Here is a 22249-nt window from a genome sequence, read left to right on the forward strand (position 1 = left end):
TGTACATGTGGGTACAAGGTCGCACTGGAAGGTCCCTTGGTGATCTCAATGCTGTAAACACAACTTGCTCCAGACTTTGAACCCAGCTCCTTTGGGCCCCTACGAATCTCAGTCAGTCTACTATTTCCTTACTACATACAGCTGGAGTCGGAATCATCCGGCCAAAGACGCATATACCGACTAGATAGAAACCCCTTTTAAGGCGTTCGTGAACGAAATGATTCCTTCCCGTGCCACACTGTCAATGGAGAGTCGCTTAGTTACCCCACACCGTGGGGACCCTATCCTGCCGCCGTTCCGTCGATCCCAGGATGGGCCGACGATGGCACCCCTGTTGCCGCTCTCCTGGGATGCTTGGGTTCGTCTTAGCGCTGCAACGTCTTCTTCGGACGAACATCAAACGGTGTCCAGTATCGGGAGCCTCGTCGATTATCGGTTATCTCCCACCTCGCTGCCGTCTCGGTCCTCCCTGTCCAGCCCTGCCATCCCCGAAGACCCTGGGAGCCCACCTGCTTCATATCTGCACGCCGCTGGCCACTATTACGTCCTTGGCAAGCCGCCGCGTCACCCTGGCTTCACCCCGGCCAGCTAAGCAGCCACCATGTTGTATGAGTGGAAACCAAGATGAAATGAAATAACGGCAGCGCGGCACAATGGCTGATGGCTTCTTCGCAGCGTGCTTCCACCCCCGCCTCGATACCCATCCCAGCAAGGATACAATGGCCTTGCGACCGGCCAGCCCATACCCATGATCGAGACGAACAACGTCCTCACCAACCCCTCGGGGCCCGAGTACCAGTTCTTGGTCGGTGAAGGCAAGTTTCGACTCCCGCAACCATTGCAAAGGGCCCCGGTGTCGGGCACCCCCTGGACGCACCCGTACTGATTGATTCTCCCAAGGGTTGTACGTGCTCAAGGAGGACCTGCATCTGGCGACTCCCCCACCGCACCCATCCGAGGCCCCGATTGTGAATCCGAATCCGCTCGCGACGACCCCCCAGCCAGCCACCACAGGAACGCGGCTTTCGCTGCTCAATCTGGATGTCAGTCCGGTGTCGCCCGCCGTCTACCGGACAATCTCGCGGTCAGACGGGGCTCAGGGGAGCATACAGGAGCACCCGGAGGAGAGCCAATCGTCGACCGATGTGCGCGAGAGCAGCAGCGATGCTGGGCGCATCAACTCGACCGACGCCCTTTTCTTTACGCCGAATGCGCCAGCATTTGGCGAGGGCAACACCCTCCTTGCGCCGGCAGCCCAGAAGGATGCAGGCAAGCGGCGCAAGCCCAAGAACAACATATCTAAGAGCAATTCTTCCTTCATTTCCAGGGTGATCAACCACGAGCAGATTGCGAAGCGGCTGCAGGACCGGCCACGAGACGGGCTGTTCGCCTTTGCCAATGTTAACCGAGCCTTTCAGTGGCTTGATCTCTCATCCCCGCAAAAGGTGAAGGGAAGCGGCAGCTAGCGTGGTGGGTGGGCTCATGCTGACTGCCGCCAGGCCGAGTACTTGACCAAGATCCTGTTTACAAAGGCTCACTGCTTGTGCCATGACGTGAACAAGGTTACTAAGAGCTCAACCCACATTGACCTGGTCATGGGGTTCTCAACCGGCGAAATCATCTGGTGGGAGCCCTTCACACAGCGATACACCCGGCTCAACAAGAATGTAGGTTCTGCAGTCCACCTTATTTGATTCGCACAACTCACCACCGCAGGGTATCATCAACGGGACACCAGTATCTGAGATCAGGTGGATACCAGGCTCAGAAAACCTCTTCCTTGCGGCACACATGGATGGCACCCTTGTAGTCTACGACAAGGAGAAGGAGGACGCGATCTTCTCACCACAAGAGGAGGGAGGCACCCGTGTGAGTGGCGAGATCAACGGCACCGGCAGGGTCAACTACTCGTCGCAAATACATGTCCGCAAATCGGTGCACTCCAAGAACCAGAAGACGAACCCGATAGCGGTGTGGAAGCTGTCCAACCATCGCATAAACGCCTTTGCCTTCTCCCCCGACAACCGCCATCTCGCCGTCGTCTCCGAGGACGGCACGCTGAGGATAATCGATTATCTCGAAGAACAGTACGTACACACAATCTTCTCACCAACCCCTTCACTTACTTACTTACTAACCCGCTGCTTTCCCCCCCAGGCTCCTCGACCTCTTCTACAGCTACTACGGCGGCCTGACGTGCGTCTGCTGGTCGCCCGACGGCAAGTACGTCGTCACGGGCGGCCAGGACGACCTCATCTCCATCTGGTGCCCGTCCGAGAGCCCCGCGCTCATCGCGCGCTGCCAGGGCCACCACTCGTGGGTCACGTCGGTGGCGTTCGACCGCTGGCGCTGCGACGACCGCAACTACCGGTTCGGCAGCGTCGGCGAGGACCGCAGGATCTGCCTGTGGGATTTCAGCGTCGGCATGCTGCACCGGCCGAGGGCGGTATGTTGCGCTGCTTTCTTTTCTGTTTTGTTTTTGGGTCTCTTTTACTCGTTCTTTTCCTTCCTTTTTGGGAAGAAGACTCAAAGGGAATGCTGATTCAGAGCTGACCCCTAAACAGGCCTCCGTCCGACAGCGGGGCTCCATCTCGTCGCGGCCCGGCCACGCGCCGCTGCAGCGCGCCGAGACATCCGGCACGGCGGGAACCAGCGGCTCGGGCCGGGTGCGGTCCGACTCGGGCCTCTCGGCGGCGCCGGCGGACGGGGACAAGGAGAAGGTGCTGCCGCACCCGGTGGAGCCCAGGGCGACCACGGCGACGTTGCCGCCTGTTCTGGTGGGTCACCTCATGCCGCAGCGCAAATTTGGAAGCCCTGGAAGACGGGGGCTGGAACGGCTGGCTAACACGGAGAGCAGAGCAAAACGGTGGATAATGACCCGCTTTGCTGGCTGGATTTTACGCCGGATGCGATTTTGACGAGCTGCAAGACTGGTGAGGAGCGGCCGCTGTTACTGTCCGGAGCGCTTGAGCGGGTGCGGGCTAACGCGGCTTTACAGGGCATATCCGGACGTGGAACCGGCCTTCGGAGCTGTCGCCGCAGTTGGAGGAGAAGCGGAAGAGCTGAGGGAGTTGGTCCGTCTGGAGAGGCCAGGCAGTTGCGTGGTCGGTTGCGTGGGAGTTGTGCGTTACTCGCATCCCGTGGGGTGGATCCTGGGCGTTGGTTGGGCTGTTTGCGTGCGATGGAAGCCGGCACACCGGAGAGGGGGATGTTATTCATTCCGTTAGTAGTAGTGTATTGTCAATATGTATATCAAGTATCGTTCACTGCCTTGTCGAACCCGACTCACGGTCCGGGGGACTCGATGGTCCTTGAGGTCTCCCCTTCCTGTGTCTCCCAATCATTCGAACGGTGGCTCAAGCATCACGTCTTGAATGTACCGGTCCGGGTCATGGTTGTTCCCCTGGTATGTACCGATGCAAGCAAAGAAGCGGTGTATGAGCCGAAAGAGATCGGATCAGATGACAACGGAGTGCGATGACCACCTTAGGCTCTTTGTTCTTCCTCAGACCCACCCGGTACTTATGTTGTAACGGATAGCGCAATGTTGGATTTGGATCAGGCCAATGATGGTTTCGAGGCACGAGGTTTTCGGCCAGATTCACGTTGGGTTCAAGGAGAAATTCTGTTGGGTGTTTGTTTGGGGGGGGGGGGGGGGGGGGGTTGGAAAGAGACTGTATCTGGCAGTATTGGCTCTTCAGAGGCACGGTTTCGGCACGAAACCCACATTCCCGAGACATGGCTGTGTGTGCGAATTTCACAAGTCGAATGAATTGCCAACCTCGCGGGTACACTACCTCCCTTACGCGGCCGAACCTGTTTTGGACCTCGGCCTCATGAACATACCTAGGTACCTGAGTTATTGTTGGAAGGTATGGTTGGAAGGGCCTCCTTGCCGAGACATCGAGTTCCACGACGGAGCTCGGTTCATGGCATGACGTGATGGGAATGTGAAGTCTGGCCAGTCGTTGTCGCGGCATGACGTCGCTGCAGGTGACGGTAGGCTGGGAAGGGTGGGAAGTTATTAAGCGGTGGGCTCGTCGAGGTGCTGATGGGTGGTTGCAGGCGGCTCATGGAGACCCCTGGTCGTTGTCTCACATCGTCCGCCCCTTTCGTGCGATCATGCACATGTGGTACGTCGCCTGCAGGCGGGTGTCCTTGGAACACCACGTCCATTGAACATCGGGATCCGAGGCAATTCTGCCCGAGGTTGAATCATCTACCTTGCACAGCTACGCCGACCGAGGTTCGCTGGGGCACATGTGTTAGCTGTTGTCATGCTCGGTTATACCCTAGGTAGTGTTATCAGACATCCCGAAGGGTTTGCTTCGTTTCGGACCAGTTGTCCACTTCAATCTGAATGAAGGCACAGGGCCTTGTACCCGCAATCATGTCGAAGGATTGGTTGCACCAGGCCCGATCATGCAACGTAGGTGGCGGCCGGAAGCCTTCCGAGAAGTGGGCTGGCACGAAAGGATCCGTTTTTTGTGCATAGTGTACATCTTAACTGAGGTTGATATTGGCCTGATTTTGAAGCTCGGTGATCGGCGAAACCGGTTCGTCACATCTCAGCACGTGCTGCGGAAATAACGTTGCACAGGGTCCAGATGCTTCCGCTCGGGAGTGTGCCCTAACTTTTATTGGTAGTTAAGGTAAGGTATGTAAAATATTCTCGGACGTTTAACACAACTGCCGTACCTATAGTACCTGATTTCCCAAGGAAGATGGCGCAGTGCGATGGTTATCATCCAATCGCCAATCGCGCTATCTAGGTTAAATCCTTGTTGGAATCTCGACTCATCGCTGGTGGTGGAGACTCAGAGGGATTTTCTTTGGTGATATCATTCGTGTTTAATGCCCTTGGGAGGTAAGGAGACGAGCCAATCAGATCGGGGAAGAGGCATCCGAACTTCGGAGCGGTGATGTGTGTTATCGGCGGATTTCCCGACGTCAGGTACCGTATAAACACTGCACCACATGGCACGCACGGTAGTGGTATCTAGACTACCCGGAAGCCAGCACTGGCGACCTGGGAACAGTTGTGTTACACGTTAACGTTATCCACTTGATGGCCAGCAAGCAGTGGCGAATATCGGGAAAGATCGCTTCCCGGGCAGATCACAGACGGCAGGAACTCGGCATCTGCTGGCGATCACCCTGCCAAGCCGATGTGTCTGGTCGGACGAGGCTCAACCGGGGATGCAACGGCTGCATGGCTCCTCTCCGACTGTTGCGCAAGACTGGTGGAGTTTCGGCTACTGTGAGATGGTCCAGGTCTCAATGTGCTTTCCGTTGTCACTTTGGTCCATCATCAGCGGGGCAGTTGAGTCCAACCCTTGTGTTCTGGAAGGAGGATCCAACGGCGTACTGTATAAGGAAGGTGGGGCACAACCTTTGGTTATTCCAACTCCGAGGCCGTAGGTGCTGGACCAGTCCAAGCACCTGAACCAAGCATGCCTCCAAGTGGAGTTGTGAGATAACGGGCGCGTATTGATCGGGGCTGAAACGCAAGAGCAGGCAATGCTGCCATGCTGCGCCGGACTGCGGCGTCTTGGACAGCCCTGGTCCGTTGGGCTTGATATCAGTGGACTGGAAGCGAATTGGCCAATCAGAGGCGCAAACATCACCACAGCCCTGTGGGAGAACGGCAGCGAGTTTTAAGTCTCACACCCCCACGCTCGCGCCATCGACCCAACCAGCAAAACCTTCCTTCTTCTGGTGGAGGCAACGGACCTTTTTTTTCCCTTCTTCACTTGTGATTTTTTTCCCCTCCACGTTTCTCTTTTCCCGCCCTTTGGCCCCCGCTTTCTCTATCACGGATATGGAATGTTGCGACGTCCCTTGTGCCGACTGTGCACTGCTAGGTACCATGTACATACATACTGTGTACAGAAGTACATAACACGATTCTCGGGCGTTCTCGGTGGTAAGGACGGGGATGCACATAAGGCACCTGATTTCCCTCCGGTTGTGGCCGGATTCCATGCTATAACTTAAGGAGTAAGACTTTGCTGTCCGCTGCCTGCCGGGAACCAGTACGCAGCCTCGGGCCAGTCAAAGCGTTGCTCTGGACCGCCCGGCTTACCTCCGTGCATGGCCGTTGCTCGGAGGTACCGGGTCTTCCGCTATAAATGGGGCACGTCTCGTAGTGTTCACTAATGCCGGCCACAGCCCTGTCATCCGATTTGGGCAACCGCGGCAGGCCTGCATGAGCTGGGCCTCGCTTGCCGTGGGTACCCTGCCCTGCACGCCGCGCCACCTTGACGGTTCCCGTATCTTGGAACACCCAGTTTTCCGTTTTTCACTGTCCCTCTTCCCTTCCCACCATCCCACCCTGACAGCCTCCTAACCACCTATTCCCTACTTATGAGTCAGTATTTCTAGGTCCCGCGCGGGCCCTTTTCCTTTCTCCTACCGTCATACCACTCCGGAAACCTCCAGAGTGCTACCTCTCGTAGACCATGCCGTCGTTCAACCCTTTCACCCCGGTGTCTGGGCGCTACACGCTCTTCGAGATCCGGTAAGTTTTTTTAATTTTTGGCTTTAGCATGGGTGTCTGCCTGCATATGCCGCTCAATGCCGATCTCAGCCTAGGTGCCTAACTGAATACCCACCGTCAACAGGCTCGAGAACGACTTCATCGTTTTCCGGGGCAACGAACACGAAGCCGCGGGCCAGCTTCTCAAGGGCACAGTCGTCCTTTGTCTGTCGGCGCCGCTTAGACTCGAAAACATCCACCTCAAGCTAACAGGCACTGTTCACTATACGTACGTCCCAAACGTAATGTGCCGGAGGGTCATACCGATCGAGAGCGCTGACTCTTGTCCAGCTGGACCGATGCCAAGGTGACGGCCACTGGCATTTCCACCCACAAAGTCGACAAGGCGTTGCAGATTCTGGAGCACCGATGGCCGCCATTCGTAGGGATCGGAGCGCCAGACCCAGCAGGGGACGGCTCTCGTCAGCAGACAAAGGGCACCACGTTGCCGCCGGGAAACTACGAATGGCCGTTCGAGTTATTGCTGGGGGGCGACACCACCGAGAGCGTTGAGGGGATGCGCGAGGCGAGCATCATGTACAAGCTGAAGGCGACGATAGCGCGGGGCAAGCTCCTGCACGACATACACGCTTACAAACAGTTGCGTGTCATTCGAACTCTCGATGCATCGGCGCTCGAGTTCCTCCATGCCATGAGCATTGAGAACATATGGCCCAACAAGATCGAGTACTCGATTGTCGTGCCGCAGAAGGCGATCGTCTTCGGCAGCTCCATCCCGGTCGAGATGAGATTTACCCCGCTCTTGAAGGGCCTCGAGCTCGGCGACATCACGATCAAACTGCTCGAGGTCCACGACATCATCCTCACTTCACAGACGGGTCACTCCATCAGGGAACACAAGAAGGAGAGGGAAATCGACATGTGGACCCTTTCCGTGAGCAGAGAGGAACATTGGCGAGACATCATCGACGGCGATAACGGCCCAGAGGGCTGGGTGGTGGACACGTCGCTGGACCTGCCTAAGAAGCTGAGCCAGTGTCTCCAGGACGTGAACACCCAGGGGATCAAGATCCGGCACAAGCTGAAGATAGTGGTGGCACTCAATAACCCTGACGGCCACGTTTCAGAGCTGCGCGCGACGCTGCCCGTGACGATTTTCATCTCGCCAAACATGCCGCTAGACGAGGAGGGCAACCTCGTCCGCCTACTGCCCAATGGAGCGTCGAGAGAGGCGGCTACCATGGCGCCGCCGAGTTACAATGACCATCGGCTGGACCAGCTCTATGAGGATATCGACCTCATCAACCTCCACTCGCCCATCGGTGGCCGGTCAGGGGTGAGCAGCCCGTTGCTCGGCCACTCGAGGGCGGGCTCGACCGACAACCTCCCGGCTTTGGTGCAGGGCGCCTCCGTCCATCCGGACCTGCTTGCGCATAGGTTGCACAGCATGTCGTTGGAGGAGCGGCATAGGAACGCCTCGTGGAACTCCAATCTCTCGGCAGCGGGAACCTTGCCCAGGACAGGCACAAGCAACGCGGCGCACGCCGGTGATGAAACTCGCATCTCACCCCCGCCTTCGGCGCCGCTTACGCGGCAAAATAGCGGCGACGGGCCGTCGGGATCCAGCACGCCGCCCGAGCACGTCGACTTTCCGCAGATCTCGGAGCTGTCCCGAGTGCCCAGCTACCAAACGGCCGTGAAGACACCGGTCCGGCCGTTGGCCACGGACATGTTCGACCTCCCAGACTACGAGACGGCCCTGAGTACGCCCAGCTCACGACCTGGGTCGCCTCGGCTTAGCGTGATTGTGCCGCCGCCGGGCGACAGCCTGGACACCATCACGGCAGCGGTACACGAGACGCTCCCGGCGTCAAGTCACGAGCCCGCGCCGGCTCCGGATACGGCACCGGCTCTCGCCCCTGCTCCCATTACTGCTTCCGCCTCCGCCTCTGCTCCGGTTTCGAGAGAACCCAGCCAGCCACCGCCGACGCAAAGCCGCCGGCCTCACAGGCGACAGTTCTCTGCGAATCTCTCCCTCTCGAATGTCCTGCACATTTGGGGAGAGGGGGACGAGGCCCGCCGGGTCCACTTGCTGCAGGCACGCAGTGGGTAGTATGGGGCTCGGCCGGCTGGTCGCAAGGAGCCACCGGTGTCCGCACACTGTGCCGCGGCGCGTGCATAATCCTGTATAAGTGTACCGCGTTCTATTTCTTTTCTGTTGCATCGCATGGCTTGAACGGCGTTTCTCGGGGATGGTGGTCTCTTTGGATTTTTTGGGAAGGGGCAATAAACTACGGTACCTGGGGGAAAGGGTGGCATTCATCGGAAAGGACTAGTTGAATGACGGCTGGGGAGGCTTCGGCGGTTTTTTTTTTTTTTTTTTTTTTTTCCTTGGTTTCCTCTATTTCCTGATACCCTATCACCTACCTAACTAACGATCCGGCCGGTAATCCTAAATAGAGACTTCAGCATTTGCTGTTCCTTCTAGACAGTATATGATCGGGTGTGTTACACTCCGGCCGTTTGAGTGCATTGGCGTACATCACATGCAGGGACCAAGCGCACAGGAGATAACTACCCTACACCATTTTCTTATTGCTGAGAACATCGCGAGCTGTGCGCGAGACCCGAGGCGAGATCCAAGGCAGATCACTGGAACATCAACACGGCCGCAATTTGCGTAAGTTGAATGGTGAGAAAAGTTACACAGTTTACATGAGTTTACACACCTTCCCCTCCCCACCCCCTTGCTCACGAGATAGCCATCGACGTCATTACATGCAAGAACCCTGAGGAGCGTTTTGACTTAAGTCGCCCCGTGCGAATGTTTGATCCCAAGTCCTGTGCTCATACAAAATTAGTGCCGGCATTTTCTTTAAATCACTTTGCAACACTTCCAACAAGAGGGACGAAGAAGAGACTCGAATGTCTCGAACAGAGGCTCTGGTGCCACTATCCAAAGCCACACCGCCGGCAGCTGGACAAGGGTTAGTTATCTTCGAGCTAATTACGTCATGGCGTGATGCCGTCTAGCGCAGATCGTCGCAGGGATTGTGGAGGTAGCGGAAATATGCAGCGGGTTCGTCTTGGCACCAATTCTTCATTTCTTCAGTGGATCCACGGCGAGAGGGGCCAAGCTGCCGACGCCAGCGGCGCTCGCACAGACGCTCTCTTTCTCCACCGTCCTAAACACTCCCGTACCTTGAGGAAGTGTAGCTACCAACCACATATACTTAAGCTTAAGCTATCGGGCTGGCCTGCTGCCCAACCTGCTTTTTGGGACTCGTTTTGGAGGGTTCCCGCATGATCGTCCATGACCTCATTGCTTGCGAGCATTGGCCGGCCAGCGATTGCTTAACGTTAGTTGGGCGCTCTTGTCGTCCGAACCTTTGGAGAAGCATCTGATTTCCGGACCAAAGCTTCCAGCCAGCTAGCTACCTAGGTATTGTCTATTGTCCAGACCTCCAGACACCGCAAAGCGACCCAGTGAGATAGATCTTTTGGAAGGCGCATCTTGTTCTTACACCATGAAGCGATTTGCCAGCATCCGCCGAGACAAACGGAACTCCGCCGACATGGCAGCGACCAGCCAGGCTGCCGCACCGCCCAGACAGGAGACGCTGTCGAGCATCGCCAGCGACGAGGCCGTGCCCGACACGGACCCGAACACCGTACGTTTGCAGACGCCATGCTGACGAGCGACAGCGCGTCTGTGTGATACCGAGCATATACAATGTATCTGACCTGCCGCAGACCGCCGGCCTGCTCGCGCAGCGGCTGCAGGCGTGGAAGCATGCCGTCGTCTACCTCGAGGAGTACATGGGGGCCGTCGAGAAGATCCATAAGGCGCAGGCGAAGGAGTATGAGAAGGTGTTGAAGGTATCTCCTTTTTTTTCTTTCTCTCTTTTCTCCTCCTCAGCTCTCCCGGGCTGTTAGTGTGTCCTGACGCATACATGCCTCCCAGACCATCTCGAAGCCCCTTAGGGAGGGGGAGCACTTCGACCAGAGCCTCGGCGGCGTGGCCGGCTTCTTTGAGAACATGCGAGTCAACACGCAGGCGCTCATCAACACCAACCTCGAGACGGAAAAGAACATCAGGGGCTCGGCGATTCCGGTCATCGAACGCTTGCATAAGGAGATCAAGCACAAGGCCAAGGAACTAGCCAACGGTGCCGAGAAGGCCGCCAAGGAGGTCGAGAAGGCGCGCAACACGACCCAGAAGCACATCGAGCTGCTTGGCCAGCACGCCGCCTCGTTCGAGGCCACCGGCGGCAAGGCCTCGCCCGCCGAAGACCCCTACGTCCTCGCGCGCGGCGTTATCCACCGGCTCAACAAGCAGATCATCGAGGAGAACAACCAGCACAACGACCTCGTCGCCGTGCAGACCAACTTCGAGGCCTTCGAGCGCCACATCGTCCAGGTGATCCAGCAGGCCATGGAGACCTTCAACTCCTTCACCGGCGGGCAGGCCCTGAAGGTGCAGGCGCTGCACGCCGACATGCTCGGCGCCGCCCAGCGCATCCCGCCCGACTTCGAGTGGAAGGCCTTCGTGCGCCGGTGCGGCGACAGCCTCGCCAACCCGTCGCAGCCGCCGCGCACCGTCGACGCCGTCACCTTCCCCAACATGTCCCACCCGTCGACCAAGCCGCTGATCGAGGGCTCGCTCGAGCGCAAGAGCCGCAACAAGCTCTCGTGGGGCTACCAGACGGGCTACTACGTCGTGACGCCGTCCAAGTTCCTGCACGAGTTCCGCGACGACGACAACCTGCGCCGCGACCCCGTCCCGGAGCTGAGCATCTACCTGCCCGACGCCGTCGTCGGCGCCCCGCACGGCGACAAGTTCAGCGTCAAGGGCAAGGACCGGTCCGCCCACGTCGGCGCCAAGCTCGCCGGCACCGCCGAGCTCGCCTTCAAGGCCCACTCGCCCGCCGAGGCCCAGAAGTGGTTCGACGTCATCCGCCGCGCGGCCGGCGCCGCCGCGGCGTCCTCGCCGAGCGCGAGCCTGGGCAGCGAGGCGGCGAGTCCGGTCGATGCGGCTGCCGCGGCAGACAAGGAGAAGGGGGAGAAGCCCCGGCCGGTCGTGGCTGTCCCGCCGCAGGAGACGGGCATCACCGGCGGCGAGACGGTGGCTAGTCCGGTGGCTGTTGCGGGGACGCCGACGGCGGTGAATGGTGGTGCGGCCGCGGCCGGGAAGGAGGGGAAGGTGTAGGTTGGGTGTTACCACCAGAGGGAGGGGGGCGGGAGGGGGTTGTTGATTACGCTTGGCTTGGCTGCGCGCCGGCGGTTGGATACAGTTGTCGGTTGGGGGCGGGGAAGTGGGTTGGTTATCGTTGGACTGCTCTGTTCAGTTCATACCCCCCTTTGTTTAATGTCAGGCAAGTAGGGCCAGGAGTTGGAGCCGATACCCTTGGAGGTAGTTCAGCATCCGCTTACTCGCATCCTCTTAAATATATAGCAATAATACCCGTTATCTTTAGTAAACTCTTGTTGTGAGTTTTGGAATTCCCCTGAGGTTTCAAGCTGAATTCAGGACGCCCCAGTAGACTTTTCTTGGGCGACTCTAGTTCTGGAAAGAGTGATCTGCCCTCTTCCCCAGCAAGTAACATGGACGGGCTAACAAAAGGCACTCGCTGCCAACCGCCGTCTGTAAGACATATCTGGATTGGGCGCCTCCTGTGGCGCCCGCTTACCTACGCAAGATCCTTGACCGGTAGCTAGGTAGTGACACCGAGGAGCTGATGTGATGCGGTTCAAGCCACCGGGAGTTCACGGTTTAGACGGCGGTTACGGAGAAGAAGGAGGTATACCACGTAGTCCCTGGGACCAAATGGCGGGTTCAATTCCTTCTGGAACTTCTGTCTGTGTTCCGGTTGTCACGGCAGACCATTCAGTCCTTCCGCCTCAGAAGGAAGGACACTTGCCCTGGGGTCGAAAAGGGGTCGAAGTCAAGGTCGCTGCCTCGGGTAAACTGAGGACAGCCCAAGCAGTCGGAACCTGGGCGCATCACCTCGCATAACCGAGCTCGGGTGCGAGTGCATGTTCCAACACCGGGCGCCGGCAAGGGAACTGGACTCGAGAACATCGCGTGGCGTGGCGCGCCTGCTGAAACGGAAGCATGTTGATGGATGTCAAAAACTACTTGACCCCCGTACATACCTAGGTACCTACATACCGGCTGTATTTCAACGGCGGCAGCATCGCATCGCGCGGCAGGCGCGGTGACGGAGGTGAAAGATGACAAGGGGCAAACGCACAGCGGCCGAGCAGCAACGCTCGATGAAACCCGAGCAGTCGGCGAGATGTGACAGAGTCCAAGCGACGGCGACCAGGATCGATCAATATTAACTAAACGGTTGACAAGGCGTAGCCGGTGAACAAAGAAAAACAAGCCCCCAGCTTGGCACGACAACCGGCGCGCCGCAACCGCATCTGCCGCCCGGGGCATATGGGGATGGGGAAAGTCAGCCACGAGGAGAGGTTGTGAAACACAAAGCCACATGATAGAGCCATCGCATCGGAAAATTAGCAACATCCTATACTCGGTGAGCCAAGCCGCTGCCAGCGAGCGAGCCATTCAGCTCTGCCTGCCGCCGGAACGAAGCCATCGGCCGCGGATCACACCGGTTGGCTCAGCTTACAGGACCGCCCGGGCAGCCTTGTGTGACTGTGCAAAGCGGGGTCCATACCGCGCAGGATTGCAGCCGGCGAAGCGTTTCAACGAGTCCAGAAAACCAGGGCTGCCGAAGAGGGTGGGTAGCAGAGTCGAGAGAGCCAATCGGGAGAGAGCAGGGCGTCTGGATGAGGCTGAGAGGGGAAGCTCGTCTTGCGTCTGGGGCGCGCGCGTGGCTCGCTGCTGGCCAACCGCTTTCGGAGCTGTGACGCGGGAAGATGGTAAATAAGGCGTCGCGGGCACGTCCAGATGCAAGCTAGATTTCCTATCTCATGCACGCTGCAGTGAAAGGGAGTCGAGTCTACCTGTTGTCCTGCGAGCCTCGCCCAGCCTCGCTCGAGCACGCGGGACTAGGATCCGCCACGGTTCTGGCGCGTGAAACCCACAGCAAGGGCGCTCTTGCTGCATGATGCTATTTCCTCTTGAGGCTTCTCTCCGCACGTCGTGATTGGCATACGAGCCGCCCGGTGGGCGGCCGGCTGAGAGATGCATTCAAGCCATCCGAATGATTAGGAGACTCGGGCCGTGGGCAATCGCCGAGAAACCCTCTGAACCCATCGTCTCTGTACAGGACAGGCGCGCCGGCAGCAAGGGCGCGGGTAAGACCCTCGTTGGATGGGGCTCCTCGTTATTGGTCGCCTCACCTCACCCCGCGAATGTTGTTTGCATGACACCACGCGTCAAAGTCAGTTCCGAGCGTAGTAATCGGGTGAGGTCATGTAGGATTCTGGAGCTCCTTCGTCTGCCGCGACTTGTTTCTCGCACCCGCCCGGTGACGTGATGTCTATATCTCCAACAGGCCTCGCCCCTGCTCGTTTTTCTGTTATGATCTTCGGAGCACCAACACAACTCGCCCTCCCCTCAGCCTTGCCTCGCGTGCTGAGTTCGCTCGCCATCCCTGATCAAAGAAGCCTCGTGAGCTTAGCCGGGGACCCGGTAGCTCGAGCCTCGCTCTCTTGAGCTGTTGGTGTTCTTCGAAACGTCTGTTGACCCTTCACTCCCACGCCATGACGAAGCAATGGGACAAGTACCGGGAAATCATCATTGCCGAGTACAAGGACCACAACAAGCCCCTTCATGAGGTGCGGAAGTTCATGGTAGTGAGGTACGGGTTCAGGGCTTCGTAAGTGCAGCCCCTCTCTGCTCCTGACAGAGGATGGGTGAGATGGTCGGGAGAGGAAATTGAAGTTGGGCTGGAACCCGGTTCGGCCAGTTTCTGACGATATCGCGTAGCACCCGCGCATATCGATCGCGTTTCGACAAGTGGGGGATCCACAAGTACTCGCGTCGTCAGCGTCCGCGGTCCGTAAGTCCCGGCACGAGGGCGTCCGCATCCGACTGCACCATGCGGGCCTCTCCACAGCCGAACTCCGACGTGGACGAGGGCAGTTCGCAAGGGGCCTCACCACCTGATGCGACACGAATCGAGCTGCTGAACCCGGGGGCAGGCATTACCACGCCCAGAGTGGGCCTCGGGAAGTGAGACTTCGGTGTTGGCGATGACAAGGAAACCCACCGCTGACGTGCTCGTTCGCGGCTAGTCCCCTCTGCCTCGCCAAGGCCGACTTCCCATATGTCCCAGTCACGCCCTCGCCCAGTCCAGCCATTGAACATGGCCCTGCCTTTCCTTTGAACAAGTTCGGCGGCGAACTTTCTGCATTTGGTTCGCAGAACATCAATTGTTACCCGGCCGCTTCAATGCCGATTTATCGCCAAGGCCACAGAGACGCGGCGACGATCTCCTCAGACACGCCGGGCCCGGGCCAGGTGCCCTTAACCTTCATCCAGCCGGGGTATGGGTACCCAGTCGGCCTTCTCGCGGTCCATCAGTAGCTTCCACAACGTCTCGTAAGTCTCGATGCTGGGATTCCATGATTTCGCTGATACAAAGCTTGGAATGGTCAGAATTTCCCGATTCCACAGGAAAAGGTCGAGGGGCAGTCGGGACAGATTCGCGGGTCGCAAGAGGAAATTGTGGGCCAGGCAACTAGGAGTGAGGGCGACGGTGGGTGACGGCCTGTTTCTGGGTGGGTGCGGCCCAATTCCCCTCCCTGGCACGTAGGACTGCTCATCTCACCAAAACCCAGCATGGAGAACGCGGGTAGACGATCATGGAATTTGCGCGCGGAGAAATGATGGATGGCGAAGGGAATTGGATCAGTACTTCCTGGCGCACCGGGTGAGCGACAGCGGCAGGGAGCAAAACGATGGGCTGGCAATTTTCATGTTGGTTTTTTTGACATCAATCGTCGTCGATCTCCTCCATTCGGCGGCGGGATCGGTCTCTCTCCTTTTTGAGTTGGGTGGATGGCCCGATGACCACGCTGGAATCAACGTCTTCTTCTTCGGGCTCAATATCGGATGTGTCGGCCTCCCCTCGCCTGGCGGCTTGCTCTGCTCGCTTGACCTTCCGCAGGACAACCTCGTCGAGATACAGGTCCTTGATACGCAGGTCCTAGATCATATGTTAACGGCCGGATTGAGGACTGGAAACGGAACCACTTGCGTGTTCTTGCACATACCTTTGAGCAGACAGGGCATTTCGCAACGCCTCCGCTGCTTCGAATAAACTCCATGATCGCGGCCTTCTCAAACGTGTGCTTGCACTGGTGGTTGCTGTAGGGCTCCTTGAACATCTGCAGCGAGAGCGGGCACTTAAGATCGATGATCTCGCGCTCAACCACGAGGTCGTCGTCTTCGTGAGCGTCGGGCGGCACTCCCTTTGTAGGGCGCCCCTGGTCATCGAACCACGTGGACGGATCTGGGAGCGGGACCTGGTCTTCTGAGTGCAGCGCATCGTGCCAGTTCTTCTTGAACGCGATGTAGTCGTTGTGTACGGCATATCGCTGGTAGGCGCTCAATGCCTCGTACTCGTCCCTCTTCGCTTTGCGGGCAGCGTTCAGCAGCTCCTTGACGCCAACCAGAGGGGGGACATCCGCTGCGGCCTCGGCCCCATCCACCACGTCGTCACCTTCTTCGCCTGCGGCATCCCCGGAGGCCCCGCCGTCGTCATCGTCATCGTCGTCACTGCCAACTACGCGCCGCCTCGAAGCCCTTGTTCTGGGCTCTTGCGGTTTTGGCTCCGGTCGGGCTTGCTGAGCGTTCAACCCCTCCATCACCTTTTCCAGCACAGCCTGCTGGTCCTCAAGCTCGGCACGGCTGTCAATCAGCCAACGCGTGGCCTCTTCGCATGAGTCGGTCAACTCGGTGATGGCTGCGTCCAACTGGGCGACGTATTCTTCGAGAGACACCTCGGCCTCGTTCTTCTCGTCGCCCCTCGCTCGACGCTTCTCAGCCATGTGGGAGAGCGATCTTTTGCGCGCAAAGAGGATGTCGTTGATGCTGCCAACGCTCTCAAACAGGAAGGCAGTCGACTTGTTGAGATGCTTCTCGTACTGGCGCCTCGAGCTGTCGATCTCGCGGTTGCTGTACAGGGATGCCAGCTTCTGCTTGATCTTTTCGTCCATGGGGTACGAGGGCGGCTCGTAAGGCGGCAGCTCGAGAGGAACATCCTCGCCGGCCGAGCGTCCCGGGGCCGCCTCGGGGCGCCGGGTGCGTTGAAGCAGACGCGGCATCGCGGGGTCTTGGAGAGTGCGAGTCGGCTCGAGTCGGCTCGAGTCAGTTGCTCAGCACGGAGAGATCGACACGCTGCGCTGTGTGCAAAGATCGATACAATTCAATTATTGCTTCCACGCGAGATTGGGCGTAGTTCAACTTGTCTTTGAGGTTCTCGAGCAGCGCAGTCAGCAGGGCACGACAGGCAGAAAACGCGTCTGGAGCAATCAATGCACGGAAGCGGAATACGCGACCTGCCGAATAAAGCAGGTGGGGTTAACGCAGGAGGACGCTTTACCATATTAGGTTAACATCTGATGCTTCTGCCCCCGGTTCTGTACCCTGACATCGAGCAACGGAACTCCCGGCAGCTCAAGACCCTCACTCACTCAAACTTCCATCTATGGACGGCACGCAGATGGAAACTCTGCTCTGCTACGGGTAGCTTGGGGACTCCCATGCGTGACCGATGGTCTGTATATTCCTCAAAGGCTGTGCGACATTCATCCCAGAGGTACCTTACGATTTTAGGACCATCGCGCGAGGAAATTTGCTGCGATAGATGTACCGCAGTCAGTAAGTTTCTGTGTGATGTCTCGGAGGAGAATGGGTGAGATGGCATCGACAGGAGAAATGCAAGTGTTTGGATGGGCATCAGGGGTTGAGGGGGGTCGGCCTGTGGTCGGGGCTTGTCTGAAGCCGAGGCAGGCGATCGCATGCATGCAGGATGATACCCGTGGCAACGGAACCTCGCTTGCGTTTCTGGAACCAGATTTGAGGAGTGACTCGCGCTCGTTCTGAAGGTTGCTATGTGCCGGGCGAAGAGAAGATATCTACGAAAAATAAATGTACGATCTACGATGGATGCATTTGTTGCCTATGGCCTTCCCCACGCCACGTGTGCAGCGTCGTCCCCCGCTGTGCGCTCCTATCACGCTCTCCTCCCCGCTCGCCCTTCCAAATTTCACTGCCGCACAACCTTACGACTGCTTGAAGGTCGAGCCGATGGGGCCGAACTTGATGTTCGCTATTGGCTGAAGTCAGCAAATCACTCTCGAGACACAAACAACGACGGCGAGACGCACAGTAGATGACCTGGTTGCTGGCCTGGTTGGCCTCGACGTCCTTGGGCACGCCCGAGCTGGTGTCGCAGGTGCCGCGGGCCTTGCCGGGCTCGCTCGGGTCGGCGTCGACGGGGTAGGTCGAGTCGAGCCAGAGCATGTTGGCGTAGTGGTCGTCCCACAGCGACATGACCAGCACCATCGGGGTCTGGACGGCCTTGCTGAACTGGGGGAAGCCGCCCTTCTCGTTGAAGACGTCGCGGTCGCCAAAGGCCACCTTCTGGGCCTTGCAGAAGTCGGGCGTGATGCTGTTGCCCGGGTTGTTGGGGATCGTGCTGTTGGCGTTCTCAATCACCTTTCCGTCCTGAACGTAGAAGCGCTTGATCTCAGAGAGCTCGCCATCGCTGCCCTTGATGAACTGGGTGACCACGGTGAACTTCTTGGTCGTGTCGACCGTCATGCTGGGGCCGTAGAAGTCCTTGACACCCTGGCGGTAGGCATTGAAGTCGCAGCCGTCGGGGTCGCAGTCGCCACCATAGCGGTCGCCGGAGTAGGTGCCGCCACAGCTATCGCCCTCGCACTGGTGCTGCTCAACTGTTTCGCAGGGGTGAGGAGTCACGGCCGCCGAGATAGAGTTGGCCTCCCTGGCACTTGGTTAGAAGGCGCTCCCCGTCGTGATTAGGAAAGCGGCTGGCAGGACGTACCAGATATCCATCTCTGCGCAGCAAGAGCCGTACTGGCCGACACCGGCGTTCTGGTCGTTGGACGAGGGAGTCCACTGAGCAGAGTTCGCCTGGCCGTTGATGAACTTCAGGTCGCGCGGGCATTGCGCATCGCAGTAGCCAGTGCCGTACTTGGCGCCAGCCTTGTTGGCCGAGTACTTGGACATGCCACCGTCCTCGTCCATGGCAACGAAGTACAGAGCGCCGTTGAGACCGCAACTGGCCGCTGTTAGTTTCGCCGGCCAGCCAGCACTGCAGACCGCCTACCCGACTTACCCAAGTTTCGAGACGTCCACATCAAACGTGAACTCATTCCCGAGCAGCGTGAACATCTGATACTTGGTCGAGCTGGCCATCATGTACAGGCGGGAGCCGATGTTGGTGGCTGAAGCCTATTTGTTAACGACTCGTGTCAGGGGGTCAGAGCGAACGGGTCGACCACCTACAGTAGGAGCCCTTGGTAACAAATTTGAGGGTGAGGGCATTGCCACTGGTCGTGACACCATAAGTGCCCGAGTAGTCGGCACCGTCCAGAGCGCAGTTAGCGGCGCACGACTTGGCGTCGGAGCAGATGGTCGTGTTCCACTCGTTGCCCGTGTAGCAGTTGGTGTAGCCATTCTTGTCATGGACCCAGCGCCAGTTGGAGTCGATGACAACCTCGCCCTGCACGGTCGTGCAGGAGCCGCCGGAGCTGCACTTCTGCCAAGACATCTTGGGGTGATTCTCGGCGGTCTGCGTGCCGGCCTGCTGGGCAACAGCCGCGCCCGCGAGGGCGCCGAGCGCGAGGATCTTGGAAAGCATCTTGAACAGAGTCAGGAACGATCGGTTCTGTGATGGCCAGGCCTGCAAAAATGATGCCGGTGGCTTATTTTGCTGAGCGGGAGGGGGCAGATGGGAGGTTTTATAGACTTCTTCCACTACTGTCGAAGACGGAGCACCTCAAGAATTTCAAGGGATCGCAGTCCGGAGCATGCCGCTTCCTCCCCGGCACGGAGGAGACGCTCCTCGGCAAGATGGGCCTGCAAGCCGAACGTGCATGCCCTACAGAAGTCGAGGCTAAGATAAGAATGGTCTGAGTAAATGAAGTCATATAGATCGTCGGCGCATTGCTCCCTGTAAGGACGGTTTTGCGCCCCAATCTATTTCTTCAGCAAGGCACCGTCTGCGTCTCATTGGTGCGCCGGCCCAACCCCCATCCGTAGGCCTATAAGTCGGGGAAGCGCTGCGCCCGGTGCAAGGACTTGGTCGAGTCTGTGCCTGCGGCAGTTCGGCCATGGGCCGGACCCCAATCCAAGAAGGGGAGCCCGTGAATGGGCATGAACCGAAAAGAGAAGAGCAGCGGGGCTAGTAAGGACCATCCCCATATCCAAGATCTAGCCTCAGCTCGAGAGCTGGCCACCCGCGTTGGGGCTCGCTTGATCTCCTCCCAGATTGCGGGGAGCAGCTAGTCTCGGCTGCCATCCCAAGGACCCAATGCCGTCCTACGGAGCCACGGTCCACGGCATAGAAGGGCCGAAGACTGTTGGGTGGGGGAAGGGGGTGTGGAAGAGGGAAAGAATATCTGGGAAAACGAAAGAAGCAGCAGATCAGCTGCAGCCCACGCCGGCACGGATGGCCGAGGGCCGGAGACAAGTGGAGCTCTGCTTCCGAGCCGCTTCATGCCACCGCGTGGTTGGCGCGAGTGGTAACACCCGGCTCGTCCGCATTACGGGTAGACCCACTGACACCTCGTGGTACCGCGCGGGAAGCAAACCACTGCCGAGAAAAGACGGCTAAAACATCGGCTGTCAGGCTAGTGTAAACGAGCGGCTTGGCTGCGGTCGTTGCTAGCAGCCCGTCAGGCTGTACATCGGAGCATGTCGAGTTCCAGCTCTGCCGCGACGACAGCTTGGTCAGGCTGAGGTCGCGCAAAACAGAAGAAAGCACATCCAAGATCCTCAGCTTGCTCGGCAAGAGCCTCCACTTTCGGGGAGGCGCAAGGGGGGGAGCCGGCTGTCCCGACGGGGAGTCAAATGAGCTCGATCGGCGGAATCACCGTGTAGGTGATGAGACGTCAATATGGGGAGCAAATATTGCATAACCGCACCCCGAGGGGAAATAATCGACGCGCCAGCCAGAACAACCGCGGTCGAATAGTTGCAAGCAATCGATCGGTCCGAGATTGACCTGCTGGCTGGGTGGCACTGCGTGGTCAGGACTGCTCCGGAATCGCCTTCTTCATTCTTCATGCGCGAGGATAAAGCCTCGGGATTGACAGATCGCCAGATGCACCGCAGCTCACCTAGCCAGCGACAAGGCGGAGATGGAGGTGGCAGCAGTCGAATCCTGCGGCAACCGTTTCCGCCGCGCTGGAAGCTGGGGGCGCGGGCGAATGAGGTGTTGGAGCGGCGCAACCGACCCCAAACAGCCTGTCGAGGATATATGAGCTACCCCGCGAGCTTTAGCCAGGCTGCAACACTGGGGAAAGCAACGTCATCTCAATAAATGACCGTCCTCAGAGCTTGGCCAACGCTCTGTCCCCTGGAGGGATCCGCGGCTTGTTTATTTTCCTGATATTCCAGGAGAGCGCGGACACTGGCTTCCGGCGCCAACACAGGAAGTCGAGCGTCAGCTGTCGCCCCGAATCCGTCGAACGTACGGTGGTTCGTAGCAGCACGCGGGCGGGCCGATGATCGCGCTCGGCAGTTGAGTGCAGCCAGCGTGCTGGAGGTACATGTACATGTATCAGGCAGCAGCTGAACTAGAAACTTCGAAACGGAAACTACCAGGTACCTAACGTTAGAAGGAGCGAACGGGGGTGGATGGTCAGTGATGCCAGGGGCGGCGGCACTCATCGCGTGCGCCTGCGAGGTCTTAATGGCTGTTGGTATCTTGTCCGCTGCAGAATGAGAACGTTTTGAGAACGGAGAGAATTCCCTCTTGAAGCCGGGTTTCCGACGAAGTTGTTTGGAAGATCGCCGGATGGACGTTCTTGGCGGCCCAGGTCCTGATTGCTGTGGTCCAGTCGCATGCTTCCTGGCTATGAACTCATTAAGTGTACCCTGGCCTTATCACGGTTATAGTAAGGATAGACCTTCTGGTCCAGTTGTGGCATGCCAAGGAGGGTTAATATACGGAATACTGCGTATGGCAAATCACTGCCGTCCCAAGTTGCTATGATGTTGCAATCCATAGCAAATTCAAAATGAGCTCAAGTCGCTTCCCAGGAAGAAGGGGCAACCGCCCTACCGTCGAATGCCTCGTATATGCTATGTACTGTGCAACACCATATCTTCACGCTAAGGTGACAGCATATCAGTGTGGAATCCTAGTATTCTAACGTTTGATGCGAGGTGATACTGGTGACTGTGGCCTGGTAACTAGAGACATGGACGGAAAGGTAGTGAAGACAGATTTCAGACCACCAGACCACCGGTTGGTGAGGGAAAATGCCTGTGAGAACTTCCAGGCATTCCATTGTTTTCCGAAGACACCGTCGTATGAAAGTGTCGAGTTCATACTACATTCCACGCTAACGTTAGCTTGCCCAGTGCCCAGCGCAGTTCCCAGCGAGACTCGGATGCAATCACAGGACGATAGCAAATACATTGAAAATAGGAAAGGATCATCTCATCCTTTGCCTAGTGGGCACCGCAGCTCCAAGCGTGAGTGAGGTAAATACATAAAATGAAGAGAAAAAGACCATCACCTAGGATGGATGCGGGCAACGGGACAGCGACAATATTGCAGGTAAAACAGAAGC

General features: G+C 58.1%; 6 protein-coding genes across 6 annotated transcripts; 4 read left to right on the top strand and 2 right to left on the bottom strand.

Annotated features, from left to right (window-relative positions):
- Positions 1–322: 322 nt before the first annotated feature.
- On the top strand, positions 323–3066 carry THITE_123498 (uncharacterized protein; the record flags this gene model as incomplete). The annotated part of the gene is made up of 8 exons (XM_003650349.1): positions 323–435; positions 676–809; positions 901–1445; positions 1717–2087; positions 2158–2446; positions 2565–2777; positions 2858–2933; positions 2999–3066. The coding sequence occupies 8 exons, from the start codon at positions 323–325 to the stop codon at positions 3064–3066; spliced, it is 1809 nt and encodes a 602-aa protein (XP_003650397.1).
- Positions 3067–6270: 3204 nt separating this feature from the next.
- Positions 6271–8803, top strand: THITE_2109802 (uncharacterized protein). Its single transcript, XM_003650350.1, has 3 exons — positions 6271–6520; positions 6624–6767; positions 6830–8803. The coding sequence occupies exons 1-3, from the start codon at positions 6462–6464 to the stop codon at positions 8610–8612; spliced, it is 1986 nt and encodes a 661-aa protein (XP_003650398.1). The 5' UTR covers positions 6271–6461; the 3' UTR covers positions 8613–8803.
- Positions 8804–9895: 1092 nt separating this feature from the next.
- THITE_2109805 (uncharacterized protein) lies at positions 9896–11731 on the top strand. The gene is made up of 4 exons (XM_003650351.1): positions 9896–9941; positions 10033–10170; positions 10253–10378; positions 10464–11731. Exons 2-4 carry the CDS (start codon positions 10075–10077, stop codon positions 11706–11708), a joined length of 1467 nt encoding a protein of 488 aa, XP_003650399.1. The 5' UTR covers positions 9896–9941; positions 10033–10074; the 3' UTR covers positions 11709–11731.
- Positions 11732–14176: 2445 nt separating this feature from the next.
- THITE_2038894 (uncharacterized protein) lies at positions 14177–14652 on the top strand (the record flags this gene model as incomplete). Its single annotated transcript, XM_003650352.1, has 2 exons — positions 14177–14292; positions 14403–14652. The coding sequence occupies 2 exons, from the start codon at positions 14177–14179 to the stop codon at positions 14650–14652; spliced, it is 366 nt and encodes a 121-aa protein (XP_003650400.1).
- Positions 14653–15321: 669 nt separating this feature from the next.
- THITE_2109810 (uncharacterized protein) lies at positions 15322–16932 on the bottom strand. The gene is made up of 2 exons (XM_003650353.1): positions 15692–16932; positions 15322–15624 (listed from the first exon to the last, which is right to left on the bottom strand). Exons 1-2 carry the CDS (start codon positions 16742–16744, stop codon positions 15412–15414), a joined length of 1266 nt encoding a protein of 421 aa, XP_003650401.1. The 5' UTR covers positions 16745–16932; the 3' UTR covers positions 15322–15411.
- A 749-nt stretch (positions 16933–17681) lies between these two features.
- On the bottom strand, positions 17682–19233 carry THITE_62596 (glycoside hydrolase family 7 protein). The gene is made up of 5 exons (XM_003650354.1): positions 18954–19233; positions 18784–18892; positions 18486–18726; positions 17810–18425; positions 17682–17751 (listed from the first exon to the last, which is right to left on the bottom strand). Exons 1-5 carry the CDS (start codon positions 19216–19218, stop codon positions 17705–17707), a joined length of 1278 nt encoding a protein of 425 aa, XP_003650402.1. The 5' UTR covers positions 19219–19233; the 3' UTR covers positions 17682–17704.
- Between the last annotated feature and the right edge of the window lie 3016 nt (positions 19234–22249).

The sequence above is a fragment of the Thermothielavioides terrestris genome, chromosome 1, assembly GCF_000226115.1.
Source record: "Thermothielavioides terrestris NRRL 8126 chromosome 1, complete sequence".
Classification (NCBI taxonomy): domain Eukaryota; kingdom Fungi; phylum Ascomycota; class Sordariomycetes; order Sordariales; family Chaetomiaceae; genus Thermothielavioides; species Thermothielavioides terrestris.

Excerpts from the sequence above, each read along its gene's own strand:
- THITE_2109810 (XM_003650353.1), bottom strand. The coding sequence starts at position 16,744 with ATGCCGCGTCTGCTTCAACGCACCCGGCGCCCCGAGGCGGCCCCGGGA. Across the intron at positions 15,625-15,691 it reads AATGCCCTGTCTGCTCAAAG|GACCTGCGTATCAAGGACCT; the intron begins GTATGTGCAAGA and ends CATATGATCTAG.
- THITE_62596 (XM_003650354.1), bottom strand. The coding sequence starts at position 19,218 with ATGTCTTGGCAGAAGTGCAGCTCCGGCGGCTCCTGCACGACCGTGCAG. Across the intron at positions 18,727-18,783 it reads GTGGACGTCTCGAAACTTGG|TTGCGGTCTCAACGGCGCTC; the intron begins GTAAGTCGGGTA and ends AACAGCGGCCAG. Across the intron at positions 18,426-18,485 it reads CAGAGATGGATATCTGGTAC|GCCAACTCTATCTCGGCGGC; the intron begins GTCCTGCCAGCC and ends AGTGCCAGGGAG.
- THITE_2109802 (XM_003650350.1), top strand. The coding sequence starts at position 6,462 with ATGCCGTCGTTCAACCCTTTCACCCCGGTGTCTGGGCGCTACACGCTC. Across the intron at positions 6,521-6,623 it reads TACACGCTCTTCGAGATCCG|GCTCGAGAACGACTTCATCG; the intron begins GTAAGTTTTTTT and ends CACCGTCAACAG. Across the intron at positions 6,768-6,829 it reads ACAGGCACTGTTCACTATAC|CTGGACCGATGCCAAGGTGA; the intron begins GTACGTCCCAAA and ends ACTCTTGTCCAG.
- THITE_2109805 (XM_003650351.1), top strand. The coding sequence starts at position 10,075 with ATGGCAGCGACCAGCCAGGCTGCCGCACCGCCCAGACAGGAGACGCTG. Across the intron at positions 10,171-10,252 it reads CCGACACGGACCCGAACACC|ACCGCCGGCCTGCTCGCGCA; the intron begins GTACGTTTGCAG and ends GACCTGCCGCAG. Across the intron at positions 10,379-10,463 it reads AGTATGAGAAGGTGTTGAAG|ACCATCTCGAAGCCCCTTAG; the intron begins GTATCTCCTTTT and ends CATGCCTCCCAG.